The sequence below is a fragment of the Eucyclogobius newberryi genome, unplaced genomic scaffold (assembly GCF_026437365.1).
Source record: "Eucyclogobius newberryi isolate DKJ021-1_F unplaced genomic scaffold, fEucNew1.0.hap1 SCAF_21, whole genome shotgun sequence".
Taxonomy (NCBI): Eukaryota; Metazoa; Chordata; class Actinopteri; order Gobiiformes; family Gobiidae; genus Eucyclogobius; species Eucyclogobius newberryi.
In genome coordinates, this window is record NW_027315846.1 from 25,532,616 (window position 1) to 25,550,323 (window position 17,708).

Consider the following 17,708-nt stretch of genomic DNA (forward strand, 5'->3'; position numbering starts at 1 on the left):
ATATGCAACTTAAATATCTGTTTAAAGAGTTAAAGGAATTGATAGCATAATAGATGTATTCACACATATATACAGATAGTTTAACATGAGAATAGATACTTGTCGACCCAGTCAGTTTTGATATATCGTATCAATCTTCCCATCACTACATTTCAGTTTCCAACTAAAAATAATTGCAAAACATCGAGGTCAGAATCTAGGCATCTGTCGCCCTCTTGAGGCACAGTGGGGAATGAAGCTTTTTGAAATGACAAATTAGCAGCACGGCTATTTTCAACATGATGCTAGAATATATTTATCAAATTGTGAAGGTATTTTGAGCATTTAAAATCACCAGAATGTATCCAAAATGTATACAGATGTATGGACCTCCTAGTTTCATTTCTTAGAGTACATAAAGAGTAAACAGACTAAACCAAGCAATATTTTCAGAAGGAGACACCAGACACCCAGCAGGGATAGCCTACTCAAATATGACACAATTTCCTAAAATTAATGACACTAAAACCTAGTCCAGGTTTGTTTTGAGGCGCAAACATTAAAACCTGATTAGAGTAATCGTGTATACGTAAATGCATAATACATTACCTGATTAGAATGTGTCACTATGAGAGTCCTTTGTTCTGGGAAGTTGTGATAAATGTTTGAGATGATCTGGACGGCCACGTCAGTCTTTCCAGTCCCAGGAGGTCCAACTACCTGTAGAGCCGCAACCAACAAAAGAACCAGAAAAGTTTCAATACAACAGCTTTTGAGGGAGAACTTCACCTATAACTGTATTCAACCCTCTCACCGACTCGTTAGTTATGTTATAATGTCATCATCTCTACATTATAAATATGGTATAGGTTATGAAGGGCAACACCACTTTAAAAGAAAGTAGACATAACTACTGCATCTTAGAATGAAAAATACATGAATTAATGAACAATAAAATAAAAATGTGTATTGTTATTGAATACTTATGCTAAATAATAACAATGGTACAGTACTGGCATCGTGCTAGTGCTATTTATTTCTGTCAGGCAATGAAAAAGTTAACTGTACAAAAAATAACTAAACAGCTCCATTGAGGAATATTGCTGCTACTTTTTAGTCCCTTTTTTGAAAACTTTTAAAAACTGCAAAACACACACCCGCTCTTGTTTTGACTTTCATGTCGGCAGTGAATTCAAAAGGTTTGTCCATTTTTTCTAATTTGTAAATAAAAACGCTCTTTACGTGCTATTAAAGGTTGAATGGACGATATTTTTGGCCCAAATCTGAGTTTTAGTTCCTCGTGGCGTGGACAGCCAATTAGTCCTGCCACGTATCAATCATAAAACGCACCTATCGCTCACCTGCAGCCGCGTCAGGCTCGTCCACACGTTCCCGCGTGTCTAAACGCATTGATCTATCATAATATAGTTCCCTCAGTGTACGGGACAAAATGAAGACGGAGAAAGACTGTTCGAGCTGTCTCTGAAGAGACGGAAATCTACGGGAGACGAGAGATGCGATGCGATCCGTCGCGCTAATAAACAAACGCACGTGTGTGTTGTATCAGTCCGCACGGGGGAGTGCACATGAGCCTTCCACCAGAGTTCACAAATCAACGAAATATCGTCCATTGCACCTTTAAATAAAGACGCTCATAATTCATTTTTGTATCACGGTGTTAATATTTCTATCCAATAAATGTAACGGTTTATATTTCTCCACCAACATTGAAATTATGTCTTTCTGCATAAACACGTAGATAATCAGCTATGCCCGCACTGGCTACTTTCACTTTGGCAAATGAACAGGAATTAAGACATTGCCAGTTTGCCATCACTACGGCTGTGTTCGAATGTGCTGCCTAACTCTAACTCACTGCATACAGAAGTGCCATTTGGACACTACTTTCTCCTCACAGCGGCTGGGTCACATGACGAAAAAAGTCAGGTTAACAATGTATTTCTTTATAAATATTGATCAAGTTCATCTGAAACTCCCATATTTAAGGATTAATAATGTTACTCTACACCATTTATTCCTAATCGCGGCTAATGCTAGCGACTTTACAGCCACACGCTTTATCTAAAAGTTCTTTATTTATAATCACGTGTCGACAGTGTTTTGTTAAAGCAGCTCTTCTTCATTTAGTCGTGTCCAGTTAAAAGACCTGTTGCTGTTGTTTTTAACACTCTCCCAATGCATTGTGGTCTGTGCTGACCCCTAGTGACCTGCGCTAGACACTACTTTTCACTACTTTTATGGGAAACTGCTTTTTGCATCTGCAGGACTTTCAGACGGCACTGAAATGGCATGACAGTGTGGACATTCGGGCACAGAAATGGGAGTTAAAAATCTAGATGGGCCGAGATAAATATTTTCAGCAGAAAGATTAAATGCTCTCTTGGCGTGAGGGCGGAGCAACACTGACCATGGTGAGTCCAGGCTGCATTCCGGCTCGGATGGCTTCAATCTGAGTAGGGGTGAACTGGATTGTATTCCTGCAGAGAATCCAACAATCAATGAGCAGCACAATGCATTAAAGGTAAGAGAAATAATATGCCATAATTCTGCCTTGTGTACACATTCTGAGTTTGGATAGTTTGACAAGAAAAGAAAAGAGTATATAAAGTTACTTTTGCACCACTTAAAAAATGTGCTGAAAAAAATCGTCCATACCACCTTTATCATATTTCCTCGTGGCGTGGATAAATCATTAGTCCTGCCACGTATCAATCATAAAACGCACCTACCGCTCACCTGCAGCCGCGTCAGGCTCGTCCCCACGTTTCCGCGTGTCTAAGCGCATGGATCTATCATAATATAGTTCCCTCAGTGTACGGGGCAAAATGAAGACGGAGAAAGACAGTTCGAGCTGACGCAGAAGTGGACAGAAATCTACGGGAGACGAGCGATGCGATGCGATCCGGTGCGCTAATAAACAAACGCACGTGTGTGTTGTATCAGTCCGCACGGGGGAGTGCGCATGCGCACTTCCGCCTGCGTTCTCAAATCACCGAAAAATCGTCCATACCGCCTTTAAGAATGGTTTTGTGTGAAGGACTTGGTGGTAACACTGCAAAATGTAATTGTACATCACATTTTCTTCTTTTGAATCTTGACGTCAAATAAGGGATCATATATATTTTATTATTTATTTTTCCCAATAGAACAAACTGTTAATTTAAGATAAGATAAGATATTCCTTTATTGTCCACATATGGGGAAATTTAATATAATTTAGCCAACAACTAGTTAAGGTCAAATCATTTTTGTAAACAAAATTTATGTATAGTTTATTTTTATGATGATAATTATATTGCAATTCTTCATGGACGTGCAAAGACCATTTATATTTAGTTTTTCAGAATTTTTCATTTTCAATTTGTCATTGTTTTTAATAGGAAATGTACGTAGCCATAGCTTCATCACGATTGCTTTTTTGTTTTGTTCTTGTGAGCAAAATATACCGGGGTTTTGGGGGCGATGGGGAAAGATATGAGGAAAACTGTGATGAAATGTTCTAGTCAAAAACATGCTTGTGGTGAGCTTGTGGTGAGCTTGTGGTGAGAGTGTGGTGAGAGTGTGGTGAGAGTGAGGTGAGAGTGAGGTGAGAGTGTGGTGAGAGTGTGGTGAGAGTGTGGTGAGAGTGTGGTGAGAGTGTGGTGAGAGTGAGGTGAGAGTGTGGTGAGAGTGTGGTGAGAGTGTGGTGAGAGTGTGGTGAGAGTGTGGTGAGAGTGAGGTGAGAGTGTGGTGAGAGTGTGGTGAGAGTGTGGTGAGAGTGTGGTGAGAGTGTGGTGAGAGTGAGGTGAGAGTGTGGTGAGAGTGTGGTGAGAGTGTGGTGAGAGTGTGGTGAGAGTGTGGTGAGAGTGTGGTGAGAGTGAGGTGAGCGTGCGGTGACTGTGCGGTGACTGTGCGGTGACTGTGCGGTGAGAGTGCGGTGAGAGTGCGGTGAGAGTGCGGTAAGAGTGCGGTGAGTGTGCGGTGAGTGCGGACCCCTGACCTCTTGGGCTGGTTGTAGGGGTACGGCCCTCTGTTGGGGGCCACATACGGCTCCACAGTCAGAGTCTTGTTTTCTGGTTTCTTCTCCTCTTCAGCAGCCTTCCTCTTCTTGCCTTTGCCTGGCTGCTCGGGGACGGGAAACTTGATCCTGGTTTGGAAAAAGTGTAAGAGTATTCAAAATGGATTTCAATTTGCAATACTTCTGAAATATGGGAAGACTTGGGGGACTTACTTAAGATACATAATACAGTTGGATAAAACAAAAACATCATTGCTTCTCGACACAAGAGGGCCAATATTTAGGATATATTAGTACATTTTTACACACTTTGGACTGTGACAATTTGAACCATTTGGATTTGCCGATGTCGTAATAAAAGCATTTGCCCATGAGCTCCATTTGAGTCATTTTAGTTGGCTTATAGTCTATTTTAGTTTATTGTAAATTGTGTTAGTATTGGCCTAAGCCTTGTAGTATGCAATCTATTCTGTATCATTTCTATTTGAATCCATTTGCATTTTGTCTTGCAGTAAATCCTCTATCGGCCAAACTATTATCCACTTCCTGCTCCACTGCGCTCAGAAAGCCAAGCCTGAACTCCTTTCATTATAAAACGTTTAGAAGTTTGCATTTGTCCAGCACTCTGAGACATTGCCATGGATACACACAGGGGAAAAGGGGAGTGACTGTTTATTGAGAAAACGTGTGCATTTTTCGGCTTTTCTAATGTTGCAAAGGCTCGTCAAAAAGACACTCTCTGGCCTCTTATTGAAAATAGTCGGGAGGCGGAGAGTTGGAAGCCGCAGTGTTGATCCGATTGGCCTGTTTCTGTCTCTCTGCGGAGGAAGAGCAAAGGAAGCGAAGGAAGACGACGACGCTCTTTTAACGAAGTAAAAGGTCACTTATTAGATGCTAGGTTTCTGTTGGTCCTTTATTTGAACATAAATCCTCCTAGCCTTAATTCACTTATATTAAAGAGTAACTATTTATGACATTGCAGTAGATTTCATATAGATTAAATATTGTGGATGTCCAGTGAAGCTTCCTGGTGCTGGTGATCCAGCAGGAGCCTACAGTTTGTGCAGTATTTTGTTGAAATGAGGAACCAGGTGTTACAGTCGTACACGCGAAGATGAGGCAAACGTCACGCGCGTCAAATACGAGCACTAAACTCTCCTCCTCTAATAAGATACATCTCGGCAGGCTGAGAGCTCAAATCAAAGCAAGGTACGAGATGTGTCTTGTGAGAGGAGGCCAGTTTCATGCTTGTATCTGAGCGTGTGACATTTGTGCGACTCCTCAGCTCAGTTAAAAACACAGATGGAGTTGTAGAGACTGGGAAGGGCTGGCATCGGTGCGGTTATGGATCCGGGGATCGGTACCCATCTGCCGCAATCTCAAGTGCTCTACAGTATATCAGTGGCAAAATATATATTAAAAAAAATAATAATAATAATGAGGAAATTGCAGATACCTGAACGGAGGCACCTGCAGCTCTGGGTTCTCCTCCTTGACTTGGATGGTATGGCCGGGGAAGCTGCAGCGCAGGTGCTCCAGGGAGAGGAAGGTGTCGTTGAAGTCCAGCGTGGAGATCTGGTTGGGCATTTTGGAGTAGTGGGCGCTGCCTTGGTCTCCATAGCCCAGGATGATGTCATGGAGCCAGTCCGGGACCACACATTCAGTGTTCATGAGGTGTCTGATGGTCTCCAGCACAGCCTGCGGCAAAAAGCAAGGGTGTTTCAAGAGTTCATCAATAGAAAGATGTTTAGGAAGGCTGAAAAACTGAGGTTTGTCCATACTTTGGTTAAGGGTGTTCTGGGCTTCACAAATACACAAGAAATTATGGATAAGGCAGAGATTTGTGTTTATCTGCTAAATATTCTAAAAGAAAATCCAAAAATGTTGAACCTGATTGATTGTTATGTGTTTCAGTTTTATGTGGATTAATTTTAGATTAGTTAAAAAATCTAATTTGTTCTATTGTGTTTATACTTTTAAGAAAAAAAAAAACAAAACAAAACAATATGTTGACTGAAAAAATATTGATAGAAAATATCAAATAAAAAGTAAATTTATTCACCATTAACATTAACAATCATTAATTTAGAAAATTTTAGAGAAGATGATTCTCTGGATAAACTTAAATCAGTGTTCTCGCTGAGGGGTTTTAGCATGGCTAAGATCACCATGCGAGCGCCGTAGTACTTTTCGGGAGCGCCGTAGTACTTTTCGGGAGCGCCGTAGTACTTTTCGGGAGCGCCGTAGTACTTTTCGCGAGCGCCGCCTACGGCGGTGGGACAAACTATCCTTCAACTAGAGCTGGGTTTCGATTCAAATTTCAAGAATCGATTCGATTCCGATTTTTACATTTCAAAATCGTTTTTTTCCCTCCGATTTCAATCTGATTTCCGATTCGATCCGATTTCGATTCGATCCGGGGGTTAATGTTATTAAAAATGAAAAATGTATTTGAACCGTTTCCTTCACTTCATGACTGTGTAGAGAAGCTACATATTAAAACTAGTATTATATCAATATTAAACAGCAAATCTTACAAGTATTGGTAGTTACTGATGGCTGGAAGACTGATGAAAAGGTTAAGGGTCATTCTACCTTCAAGAAAGATAATCCAGGAGTCCTGAATTATCTTTCTTGAAGGTAGATTGAAGTTCACTGAGGGAAATGTGGAAAAGAATTTTAATTAAAAAAAAAAAAAAAAAAAAAAAAAAAAAAATCGATCTTTGGACGTACGAATCGATAATCGGTCATTAAAGGCGGTATGGACGATTTTTCGGCGATTTGAGAACGCAGGCGGAAGTGCACATGCCACTCCCCCGTGTGGACTGATACAACACACACGTGCGTTTGTTTATTAGCGCAACGGAGCGCATCGCATCGCTCGTCTCCCGTAGATTTCTGTCCACTTCTGCGTCAGCTCGAACTGTCTTTCTCCGTCTTCATTTTGCCCCGTACACTGAGGGAACTATATTATGATAGATCCATGCGCATAGGCATGCAGAAACGTGAGAACGAGCCTGACGCGGCTGCAGGTGAGCGATAGGTGCGTTTTATGATTGATACGTGGCAGGACTAATGATTTATCCACGCCACGAGGAAATATGATAAAAAATTTGCTGAAAACCACCTTTAATATGCGAATCGATTAAAAATCGGAAAATCAATTTTTTCAACCCAGCTCTACCTTCAACCTCAGCCCAGCAAGAACGATGTTAAATAATTTAATTTATTAGGCCCGAGCCCCAGCAGGGCGGAGGGCCTATTGCTCCCGCAACGCTGCCGAAGGCAGCGTTGCAACTGTCTGACCAAACATGCGGGCGCAGCCCGCATGTTTGGTACCCCGTCGCCCCTGGCAAGTACAGTGAACTAGCCCATGCCGAAGGCATGGATCATGCATACTTACTCCTGCTATGACAGAAATAGTCAACAATTAGTGAATGGGCGTAGCCCATTCACTAATTGTTGACAACAGCAGCGTGAAGCGCTGCATTCCTCCAAAAACCCTCCTGGCATCGTCCCGTACGCGAGAATCTATGCCGCAGGCATGGGCCATGCTTGTATCTGCTCAAATCAATGAAAGTCTATGGGGAGTGGGCGGGGCAGCCCGACGGAATAGGGAGTGACGAGCGCGTAAGCGCTCGTAATGATGATTCCACCCCATGGCGGCATCGGGAAGGCTTAGAGCTTTCAAACGATGTATAATTTGTTGTTATAGTGGAAACGGCTATATTGTTTTTGCTAAAAATATTATTATTTTTATTATTTTTCTTGTTCTTCTTCAGCGCTTTGATCTCTAATTTGACCCCCTGAACATGCTCAAAAACTCACCAAACTTTGCCCAAAATTCAGAATCGGCGAAAAATTGTATTTTTTCTGGGCCATTTTTTTTTTTGTTAAAAAATGGCGCGACAGCGCCACAGACAAAAGTCAAAATACATTGCGCCTATGGGAGACGCCCCGAGGTCAACTTTGGCGTAGAGCTACGAAATTCGGGACACGCATTCCTCTCGTGAGGACAAAGAAAAAAAATCATTGTGGCCACGCCCCCAGACTTACCCTATGGCCGCCATCTTCCTTTGAAAATGAAAACACGCTGTGTTAGCCATTTTGTTCACGTCAAACTTTGACAAACTCCTCCTAGGGCGTTTTGCCCACCAACTTCAAAATTGGCGTACGTCCTCTGGACAAGTGGGGCATCTAAAGTTATCCAATTTTTGGAGATACCTTCTACGGTCTGTGTGCGGCGCAGCCGCAAAGTTGGACAACTTATTTTGGAATATTGCAGGTCTAAAAATTGCTCCCATTTGATCAAAACCAGTCCGATCAGGACCAAATTTGAATAAGTTGTTAAACTTTCTAGTTTGGACCAGTTTAGCCTGACAAAATTTAAATGGGCGCGATAGCGCCCCCTACAGAGTGACCTTTAAATTAACATTGAAGGTCAAAAATTAGTTTGACCAAAATGTTCTAAACTTTACCCAAAATTCTATTTTGGCGTCCCTATCAAAAAAGCCAATCAGACAAATGCCTTAATTTTTACGGCGTAGTCGTAGCGATGACATAAACTTCCCATGTTATCCCTATGGGAAAACCGCTAAATCTCTCGAATATCAACATTTTTCTGTTTCACACTTTAACGAACTCCTCCTAGTGCGTTTTGCCCACCAACCCCTAAATCGGTGTACGTCCTCTAGACAAGTGGGGCATCTAAAGTTATCCACATTTTAAGGATAACTTTTACGGTCTCTGTGCGACGGAGCCGCAAACGTTTCCCAGAATTCTGACTATTTGGCCTTCAGAGTGGCCTATAAGCAATAGTTTTTCCAAATGACATGATATTTTGAACAAAATTCTAATTTGCCATCCTGATCATGAAAGTATGAGAGCCGAAGTCATATTTTGTACGGCGTAACCGTAGCGATGACAGAAACATCCCATGTTATCCTTATGGGAAAATCGTTGAATCGCTCAAATCACCACATTTTTACGCTTCACACTTTAACGAACTCCTCCTAGGGCGATTGTCCGATCAAGTTCATATTTGGAGAATATCATCTACACAAGCGGGGCATCAAAACGTATCCATATTTTGATTCTAAGTGCTACGGTCTCTGTGTAGCGGACCCGCAAATATATGTCAGAAATGGGAAAACAGCGAAATCTCTAAAATGACCACATTTTTACGCTTCACACTTTAACAAACTCCTCCCAGGGCGATAGCTCGATCAAGCTCGTATTTGGGGAAAATCATCTACACAAACGGGGCATCAAAAGTTATCCATATTTTGATTTTAAGTGGTACGGTCTCTGTGCCGTGGAGCTGCAAATATACTGTCACAAATGGGAAAAACGCCAAATCCTTGAAATGTTCACATTTACGCTTCACACTTTAACCAACTCCTCCTAGTGCGTTTGGCCCACCGATCTCAAAATCGGTGTACCTCCTCTATACAAGTGGGGCATCAAAAGTTATTCAAATTTTATGGATAACATTTACGGTCTCTGTGCAGCTGAGCCGCAAACTTTTCGCAGAATTTGGACTATTTGGCCTTCAGAGTGGCCTATAAACAAGAGTTTTTCCAAATGACATGACATTTTGCACACAATTCTCATTTGCCATCCCCAAAATAAAAGTATGGGAGCCAAAGTCATATTTGGTAAAGCGTAGCCGTAGCGATGACAGAAACATCCCATGTTATCCCTATGGGGAAACCGCAAAATCTCTAAAATGACCACATTTTTACACTTCACACTTTAACAAACTCCTCCTAGGGCGATTATCCGATCAAGTTCATATTTGGGGAGAATCATCTACACAAGCGGGGCATCAAAAGTTATCCATATTTTTATTCCAAGTGTCACGGTCTCTGTGCGCTGGAGCTGCACATTTGACCGATATTTGTCTTCATTTGCACTGGTTAAGCACAGCATTGTACATGTCCAATGTGTCACTGTCTTAGTTCTTAGACAATTGCGTTAGCGCCATCTCTGTAAAATGCAGAGAGCAGAGTCGGAAGGCCGGCGGCCCGCGAGGGCCGTTGGATGCCGCTTGCGGCTTTAATATATTTTTTTGTAATCTCAAGACACACTCTGTTGGTGTTAATAAAATAAAAATGGTTTATTCACATGCTTGTTTTGAAATGGTAAACTGGTTAAATTTAACTTCAGATTAAGTCAGGCTTGTTTACGGTATTCAGAGAGCAAACTAGGGATGTCCCAATCAGGTTTGTTTGGCCCCGATCTGATTCCGAGTCATCCGATTTTGAGAAACTGCCGATACCGAGTCCCGATCTGATACTTTAACACATTAAAAAAAAAAAAAAAAATCACAAATGTAACATAAAACAGGTTGTCCCCAGTTTTTATTTTATTTTTTAACACTTTGCACCTTTCTTTGAGGTAGCTTGATTAAGAAATAATAGTGCAAAATTTGAATTCTATAAAAATAGCAGCTCAACTTAAAATACCCAGCAGGATGTAAACAAATAAGCAAAGTATGTATTAAATGAAAGTGCAACAGCGTCATAAAGTAAGGCCAGTGATGTGCTTTTCAGAACTGTACTATTAATTCTCTTCTGGCTTAAATAATAAAATGTATGTTTTTCTTGATGAAATCCGTCTGAATGTCTTCGAGTCGAGAGTAAGCCAGGGGCGAGTGTTTGAAGTGACCTACAATCTTCCTCATGGTAGCCACGGTGTCTATCACGCCGCATTGGGAAAGCAAGTCCTCATGTACGCAAAGTTGGCAAGAATGCGTGACACAGCCCACACTCCACACCCCCGTCTCACCCATAACTTTCTTCATAGTAGCGGCGTTGCCGGCCAAAATTACATGAACCCGTTGCTTGTCGATGCTCCAGTTATTGAGCATTTTTTCCTTAGTCTGTTTGATGCGCTCTGCTGTGTGGGATCCGCGAAATTGTGTGAGCTTTAAAGTAAAATGTCGGGATCCATTCATGTATTTCACGGAGGTGAGAGACTTCTACTGGGGTATTCATGTCTAATAATAAGCTTGAAATGTATTGCGCTGATCAAACTACTAAGAGTAAAATGTATATACGATCGCTGATCGGGATGCAACATCCAATTTCGATCGAGTCCAAGACGACGTGATCGGGACCGATTTCCGATCACCTGATTGGATCGGGAGATCCCTCGCGCAAACCACTGCTTTATCTTTTTATCTTCCATCCCTAACCGGAAGCAAGCCCCAAATGTTTGTGCCCTCACCCTAACCTCACATTTTGACAACATAAAAGTATCATGTTGTTATGATATAATTTTGATATGAGCTGTAAGATCATAAACATGTTTCCACTTTTGTCATCGCCGTAAAGCTAACAACAGCGAGCATGCTAACTGCACATGCCCTGGTTTTCATTGAATAAAGCTCAATAATTAGATGCAGAACGCACTTTATGGTCTCACTTTGACTGAAATAACTGCTTTTACAATATACATCTGTATTCGATCGTAATAAATTGTACTCAGCCGCATAGAAAGTGTGCACACGCTCTGTACGACAGTGGACACACTTTTGAACCGTCCCGATCAGATCCATAGCAAACCAGCTGAAACATGTTCACTACTTCTTACTTTGAAGTTGTTCTCCTTAGGCTTGCGTCTCATGAGGATGTTGAAGGACTCGTAGGGGTCCTCGGCTCCATTCTGGATGTTGTTGGTCATGTCCTGCTGGTACTGGTTTGGATCCAGCCACACGCGGAATGTTCTGGTGTCTCCGAGAAGTTTAGGTCGTGGCTCAGGCCCTATGCAAAAATGAAGGTGACGATGCAAATGTATTTTAAGAATTTATGTTCATTTGTATTACTACAGAGCAGTTTTGTAGAAATAAAAGTTCTGGGTCAACATTTGCCAGTAAATATGGTCTTATTACATCATTGCAGAGGTGCAACAAACCCAACCCAGAGCTTTTCTGTCTGGATTGAGGCAGATCCCATTATCTGGCATCCCCTGGTACAAAAGGAGGCAGGATTTCAGACAGACACCTTTGCAAATGTGAGTCAATTATAAAAAGAGCAAATCAAGTAATTAAATAATTGAGTTCAAGAAAAATGATTCTCCTTGCAGTAATTATACATAAGCGGCACAGCCCATAGTCCCATAATAATGCAGGTAAACTGGGGTTGTACTTGAATAAAAATGACAGCCAGGAATGTGGGACAGGAGCTGGGCTGATCTTTGGATTGAAAGTTTTTTTTAAAGGGGCAGAGTACCTTTTCCTCCCTCATAATTATCCTCTGTCACATATGTCCAGCGTCTCTGCAGCACAGAGGCGGAAACATGACATGGTTCAGTTGGTGGCCGAGTGGATGGCACACGTGCACTCGATGTGAGAAGCGTTATGAGTTTGACTCCAGCTTAGACTATCTGCTACATGTCCTTCCCTGGTCTCATCCCTATTCTACATTATACTGTCCTATAGTGTTGTCACAATACTAAAATGTCAAATCTAATTTGATAAAGAAAACCTCAACACTACACACATTTACTGTTTCCTGGCCTTAATTGGATTGGTCCATTCTGTCTTCTTTCCAGGAGCTTAGTGCAGTGTGAGGTGAAGGGGGCGGGGCTTACATAGCTTTCCTCTGTTTTAAGATGAAGCCTCTGACTTTTGACCAATGCATTTAAATGACAAGGACTATGAGTATTATTTCTGACAGTTTTGGGAAAGTGACATGAAGCCTGTTGTCATATTAGCAGGAAACGGGACAGCCCTATTAAAAAGTTACAACTACTTTTATGGAGAAGTGATTACCTTCTTCTATGACTCGCCCCTTGTCGTCCAGCATGCCCTGCACCTCACAGCCCCTCACGTACCCCAGGCCGGTCTGCTCTAGGAAGGGCTGTCGTCGGTCAAACCGTGTGCCGTAGGGAAGAGTGGGCCGCACGGTGACCAGGAAGCACACATCATGCTTTCTGAGGCCTGGCAAAAGAGAAGACAGACAATATGGTGAACTACAGTATATTGTCACTAAAAGCGCTTCTTTATCAGCCTAGACTGTGTACCTTCCCACTCGTTCTTGATGTGGTCTTGCACGTTGAGGTTGACGGTGACATCGGCGCGCACGCGGGCAGGCCAGCTCTCGCCGATGTTTGGTTTAGCCACTTCTACAATGGAGAACGCCGTGATGATCTGTGCCATCCTCGCCCAGCCTCCGAACACCACGCCTCCATACTCGGATGCCCTGCAGAGAGATTTTGAATACTTTCTTCATACAAGGACATTCTTGGTATTTCATGTCTCTAATACTGTCAAAATACAATAAATGTTTGGAAACCTCTCGGGTGGAGGACACAGGAGAACTTTTTGGTTCCAATCCTAATTAAACTGATAACATTTGTAATACATAGATACCTAAACAATCAATACAACATTTTACACATATGAAACATTGAAAGAGGTTACCATGGTTTCATGCGCCACACAACATCCTCTATGTCTTGTCTGATCTCATAGGTGGACTCCAGGCGGAACAGGTTGAAGTTCCTCAGCAAGTAGTCGTGGAGGGTCAGGAACTGCAGATTCAGCTTGGGTAAAGCGAGGCAGCCTGGGAAAAATATATACATTATTAATTAAGGCAAAAAAAAAAATTGTGTTTCCGGTAACCCGACCGACCTGAATTTCAAAACCCGACATCAAACATTTTATCGCATATTTACTTGCCTTACGTTTCGAGAATGTCAAATTGTGAGAGAGAATCCAAAAGCTGCGGGAAAAAAAATCATCTGTGGGGATCGTAAGATATAAAAATTGCTGCACTTTTGATAGATGCGCCCATAGGTAAAACGAAACCTATGTTTGCAGAAGCTCATATTTGGTCAGCGTGCAGACCGTCTGGGTCGGCACTAGATCATACACTTCTAACTCACGGAAGTCAGAATCAGTTAAGAGTGTATGATCTAGTGCCAAACCACTGGCTGCCATGGCCGTGGCGACAGGCACGTCCGGGGTAGCAGCGGTGAAGATATTTTGATATATTGTGTGACGGTCGAAAAGTATTCACATCACGTAGTGACAATAAGAAAAACAGTGCGACGTCGACACTGCAAAGCCTGTTCGGGTTCGTTCGCCACTTTCAAAGTTCCAACTACTGCTGGAAATGCTTATTAGCAAGTGATCCATTTGGTCAACGAGACTCCAAAGTACGGCTGGGCACTTAAAAGCAATGGTGCTTTGGAAAACTTTTTGGGAACACGCGCAGGGGAAAACAGCGGGTCCACAGCGGGTCCACAGCGGGTCCACAGAGGGTCCACAGTGGGTCCACAGAGGGTCCACAGCGGGTCCACAGCGGGTCCACAGCGGGTCCACAGAGGGTCCACAGAGGGTCCACAGCGGGTCCACAGCGGGTCCACAGAGGGTCCACAGAGGGTCCACAGAGGGTCCACAGCGGGTCCACAGAGGGTCCACAGAGGGTCCACAGAGGGTCCACAGAGGGTCCACGCCGCGCAGACAACAATAGAGTGCCTGCTAATGGCTCTTTTTCTGTGGTTGGACTAGTATAGATGTAGGGATCTATTTTATACAATATCTGCATACCAATAAGGCCACTTCAATGCGAAGCGCTCACTTCTGAGAGAAGAAAACGACCTTACCTGAATTTTTTTTTTTTTTCAATGTTACCGGAAACACACTATTTCTTTTATTTGGCCAAACAAGAAACCTCTGTTGGCATAATATGTATTAAAGGACACATGTTCTGCATGTTGTTTGTCCTTTAAGCTCTCATTTAATACAACTTAAAATAATGTATTTACTGAAACCACATATGACTTTATATTAGTTGGGTGCTCCCTAAACAGAATTGGTGTTAGCAGGCCATCTAATGACAGCAGAGGGAATTACCATGGGGAAATAAACTAAAGCTAGACATGCTAATGTTATTTATTTATTTTTGAACCTTTATTAAACTAGGTAACACCTATTGAGATCTAGACGTCTTTTTCAAGGGTGACCAGGGGTAAAGAACATGAATTGACATCAAAATGATTTTGAAAAGCAGCAAAAAAAACATAATGACCTCACAAATCTGGGAAATTTGAAAAAAAAATTTCATGAGGCTCAGAGTTGACCAAGCTCATAAACAGGATCAATGAAACATAGTGTAAATAAAGCTAAACACAACTCTACTTATGTTATTGATAGCCAACAATCTGATGTTTTAAGGTGCAACTTATTGTACATGTTTTAAATGTTTTGCCTTTCAGAATGTTAAAAACATGAATAGAACTGATTTAAAACGGAGCTGCCATACCCTCTCCTGAGTAGTACTCCGTGGGCACAATGTTTTGGTCCCAGATGATCTTCTCGGTGGGGTACAGAGGCATCAGGTTGAGCTGTTCTATCTGAGAGATCCTGCGTTCATGACGAGACACCTGTGGACACAATCAAGAGTTCAGTCATATGTTCATATGTAGGAGGGGTATTGGACGTCATGGTGGATTTTAATAATTCTATGAGCTTTAAATGATTAGAATTTTAGAAAGATAACTTTATACTGAACAAAAACAACTATGTTCTCAATGGTTTCAAAGGTGCATCATGTCACTGCTGTGTTAGATATGAAATTCATGGGAGATTTATTGCCTAGAATTTCTCACAGTCATTTAACCTGTCATTCTCCACGGAGTAAAGTTGATGACACCACAAGGCCAAGTTACAGATCAGATCTGTAGAAAGGTGAGCCTGGTCATAGGAAGGCATTTTTGTGCCCAATAACATCCATATACGCCATTATTTTATAATACGATAACAGCTGAAGAAGAGTCATATAGCCATAGGGGTAAGAAATATTGAAAAAATATATATATATATTTCAATATCTTTTGCTTTGACTCGATAAACATTCAGATGATTTTTTCACAAGGCATGAAGAATGTGCTAAAATGTGCCTGGAAATGTCTTTGAGGTTCCAGTATCACACAAAACGTGAATGAACCATAAAATTCACCACAAAAGGGCAAAAATGTAACTTTATACTTTTGTTTGGGAGATTACACAAGTTTCAAAATCTGCTGCAGATTTAAATTTCTGGCAAAATAAAAAACCCTGCACTAGTAAAAATATTTCTTTCTTTAGGGCTACAATTAATCAATGTTAAATTCTAACACTCAAACAAGAGGCTCTTCTTCACACACGTTTATGGTCAGCTGTTGTCTGTTGGTCTAAAATATTCTTGTATTGGCAGTACAAAAACAGTATGTATCCGTTTACTGCAGTCAGCTAATCACATGATAATCAGCTACAAGAAAAATCCTTCCAGGGACAGCGTAAGAGAGCAACTGTAAATATCCACGGGACATACTTTACACATCCAATGAATAATGGTTAGAGGGCTTATGAAATATTTAAAATATTTTTTAATATTTGGTTTGTGATCTTGAACACTGCGTCTCATGCCCATGCAACTTAATACAGGGTTTCTGTAAAGTACAAGAAGCAATAATGTACACATAATATGCTCAATACTCAAAATCAATTTCAATGCATGTTTAAAGGAGGTATGGGCGATTTTTCGGCGATTTGTGAACTCAGGCAGAAGTGCACATGTGCACTCCCCCGTGCGGACCGATACAACACACACGTGCGTTTGTTTATTAGCGCAACGCATTGCATCTCTCGTCTCCCGTAGATTTCTGTCCACTTCTGCTTCAGCTCGAACTGTCTTTCTCCGTCTTCATTTTGCCCCGTACACTGAGGGAACTATATTATGATAGATCCATGCGCTTAGGCACGAACCGCACGCGGCTGCAGGTGAGCGATAGGTGCGTTTTATGATTGATACGTGGCAGGACTAATGATTTATCCACGCCACGAGGAAATATGATAAAAAAATTGCTGAAAAAAATCGTCCATACCACCTTTAACTTTGTTACAATGGTGTTTCCTCATCATTATTTAAACTGGGGCCGCTGTCATCATCCCCGGGACACACGTGCGAACACATGTGAACACATGCTCAGGGCCCGAGCCCGGCCCACCTGACTTACAGGGGCCTGGGATAAGAAAATAAACTCTAATCCAAAGTATTTTTGATTGATTCCTGCATGTTCGAGTTAATATTGTATTGTCCTGCAAACTGAGGCTCAGGCTATTTTCACCTTCCCCCTATCCCCACCCACATCCTGTACTTAGTTGTGAATATTTGAAAAGTTAAAACTTCTAAAATGTCACGGAGACACTTTAAAAAAAATAAAAGGGCTGGGCTTATAAAGGAGTTCAGCGTAGAGCCGCTGCTCCTCCACATTGAGGAGAGCCAGCTGAGGTCGCTCGTGCATCTGCTCAGGCCCCAGGGAAGACCAAAGACACGCTGGACGGACCATCTCTCTCGGCTATGTAATAAATACCTGAATAAAAGCGTCATGTGTCTCTTTTAACGCTCTCGGAGGTCTAAGCTTTGTAAATGTACGCTTTGAGCAATATCTGTGGCTTTACATTTGATTAGCTCACACGTAAATAAACCTTGATATGTAAATTCTGTTGAATGCAATGTAAAATCCAAGGTCCAAATATTAAAAAGCTGAAACAAACTCATTATTTTATAACCATATGCTCCGAGCAATATATCCCCAGCCATGTATAATGTATAGATGAGCATCTAAAAGTCTTGTATCCTGTGTCTATGAATATTTGATGTGGAGCTTGATGGCCAAAATACAAGGAGGGGTGTTCAAATGTAAAACGCTGCCTATG

General features: G+C 41.8%; 1 protein-coding gene across 2 annotated transcripts in view; it reads right to left on the reverse strand.

Annotated features, from left to right (window-relative positions):
• aqr (aquarius intron-binding spliceosomal factor) overlaps nt 1-17,708 on the reverse strand; it is an 88,212-nt gene that overhangs the window by 48,896 nt on the left and 21,608 nt on the right. For both annotated transcript variants that reach the window (XM_072457197.1, XM_072457196.1), the window contains exons 16-24: nt 15,271-15,391; nt 13,425-13,566; nt 13,025-13,203; nt 12,774-12,941; nt 11,594-11,763; nt 5,454-5,695; nt 3,980-4,126; nt 2,408-2,477; nt 589-699 (exon numbers count right to left, since the gene is read on the reverse strand). In XM_072457197.1, the coding sequence (XP_072313298.1) occupies nt 589-699; nt 2,408-2,477; nt 3,980-4,126; nt 5,454-5,695; nt 11,594-11,763; nt 12,774-12,941; nt 13,025-13,203; nt 13,425-13,566; nt 15,271-15,391 (1,350 nt within the window). The remainder of the gene's footprint in view (nt 1-588; nt 700-2,407; nt 2,478-3,979; nt 4,127-5,453; nt 5,696-11,593; nt 11,764-12,773; nt 12,942-13,024; nt 13,204-13,424; nt 13,567-15,270; nt 15,392-17,708) is intronic.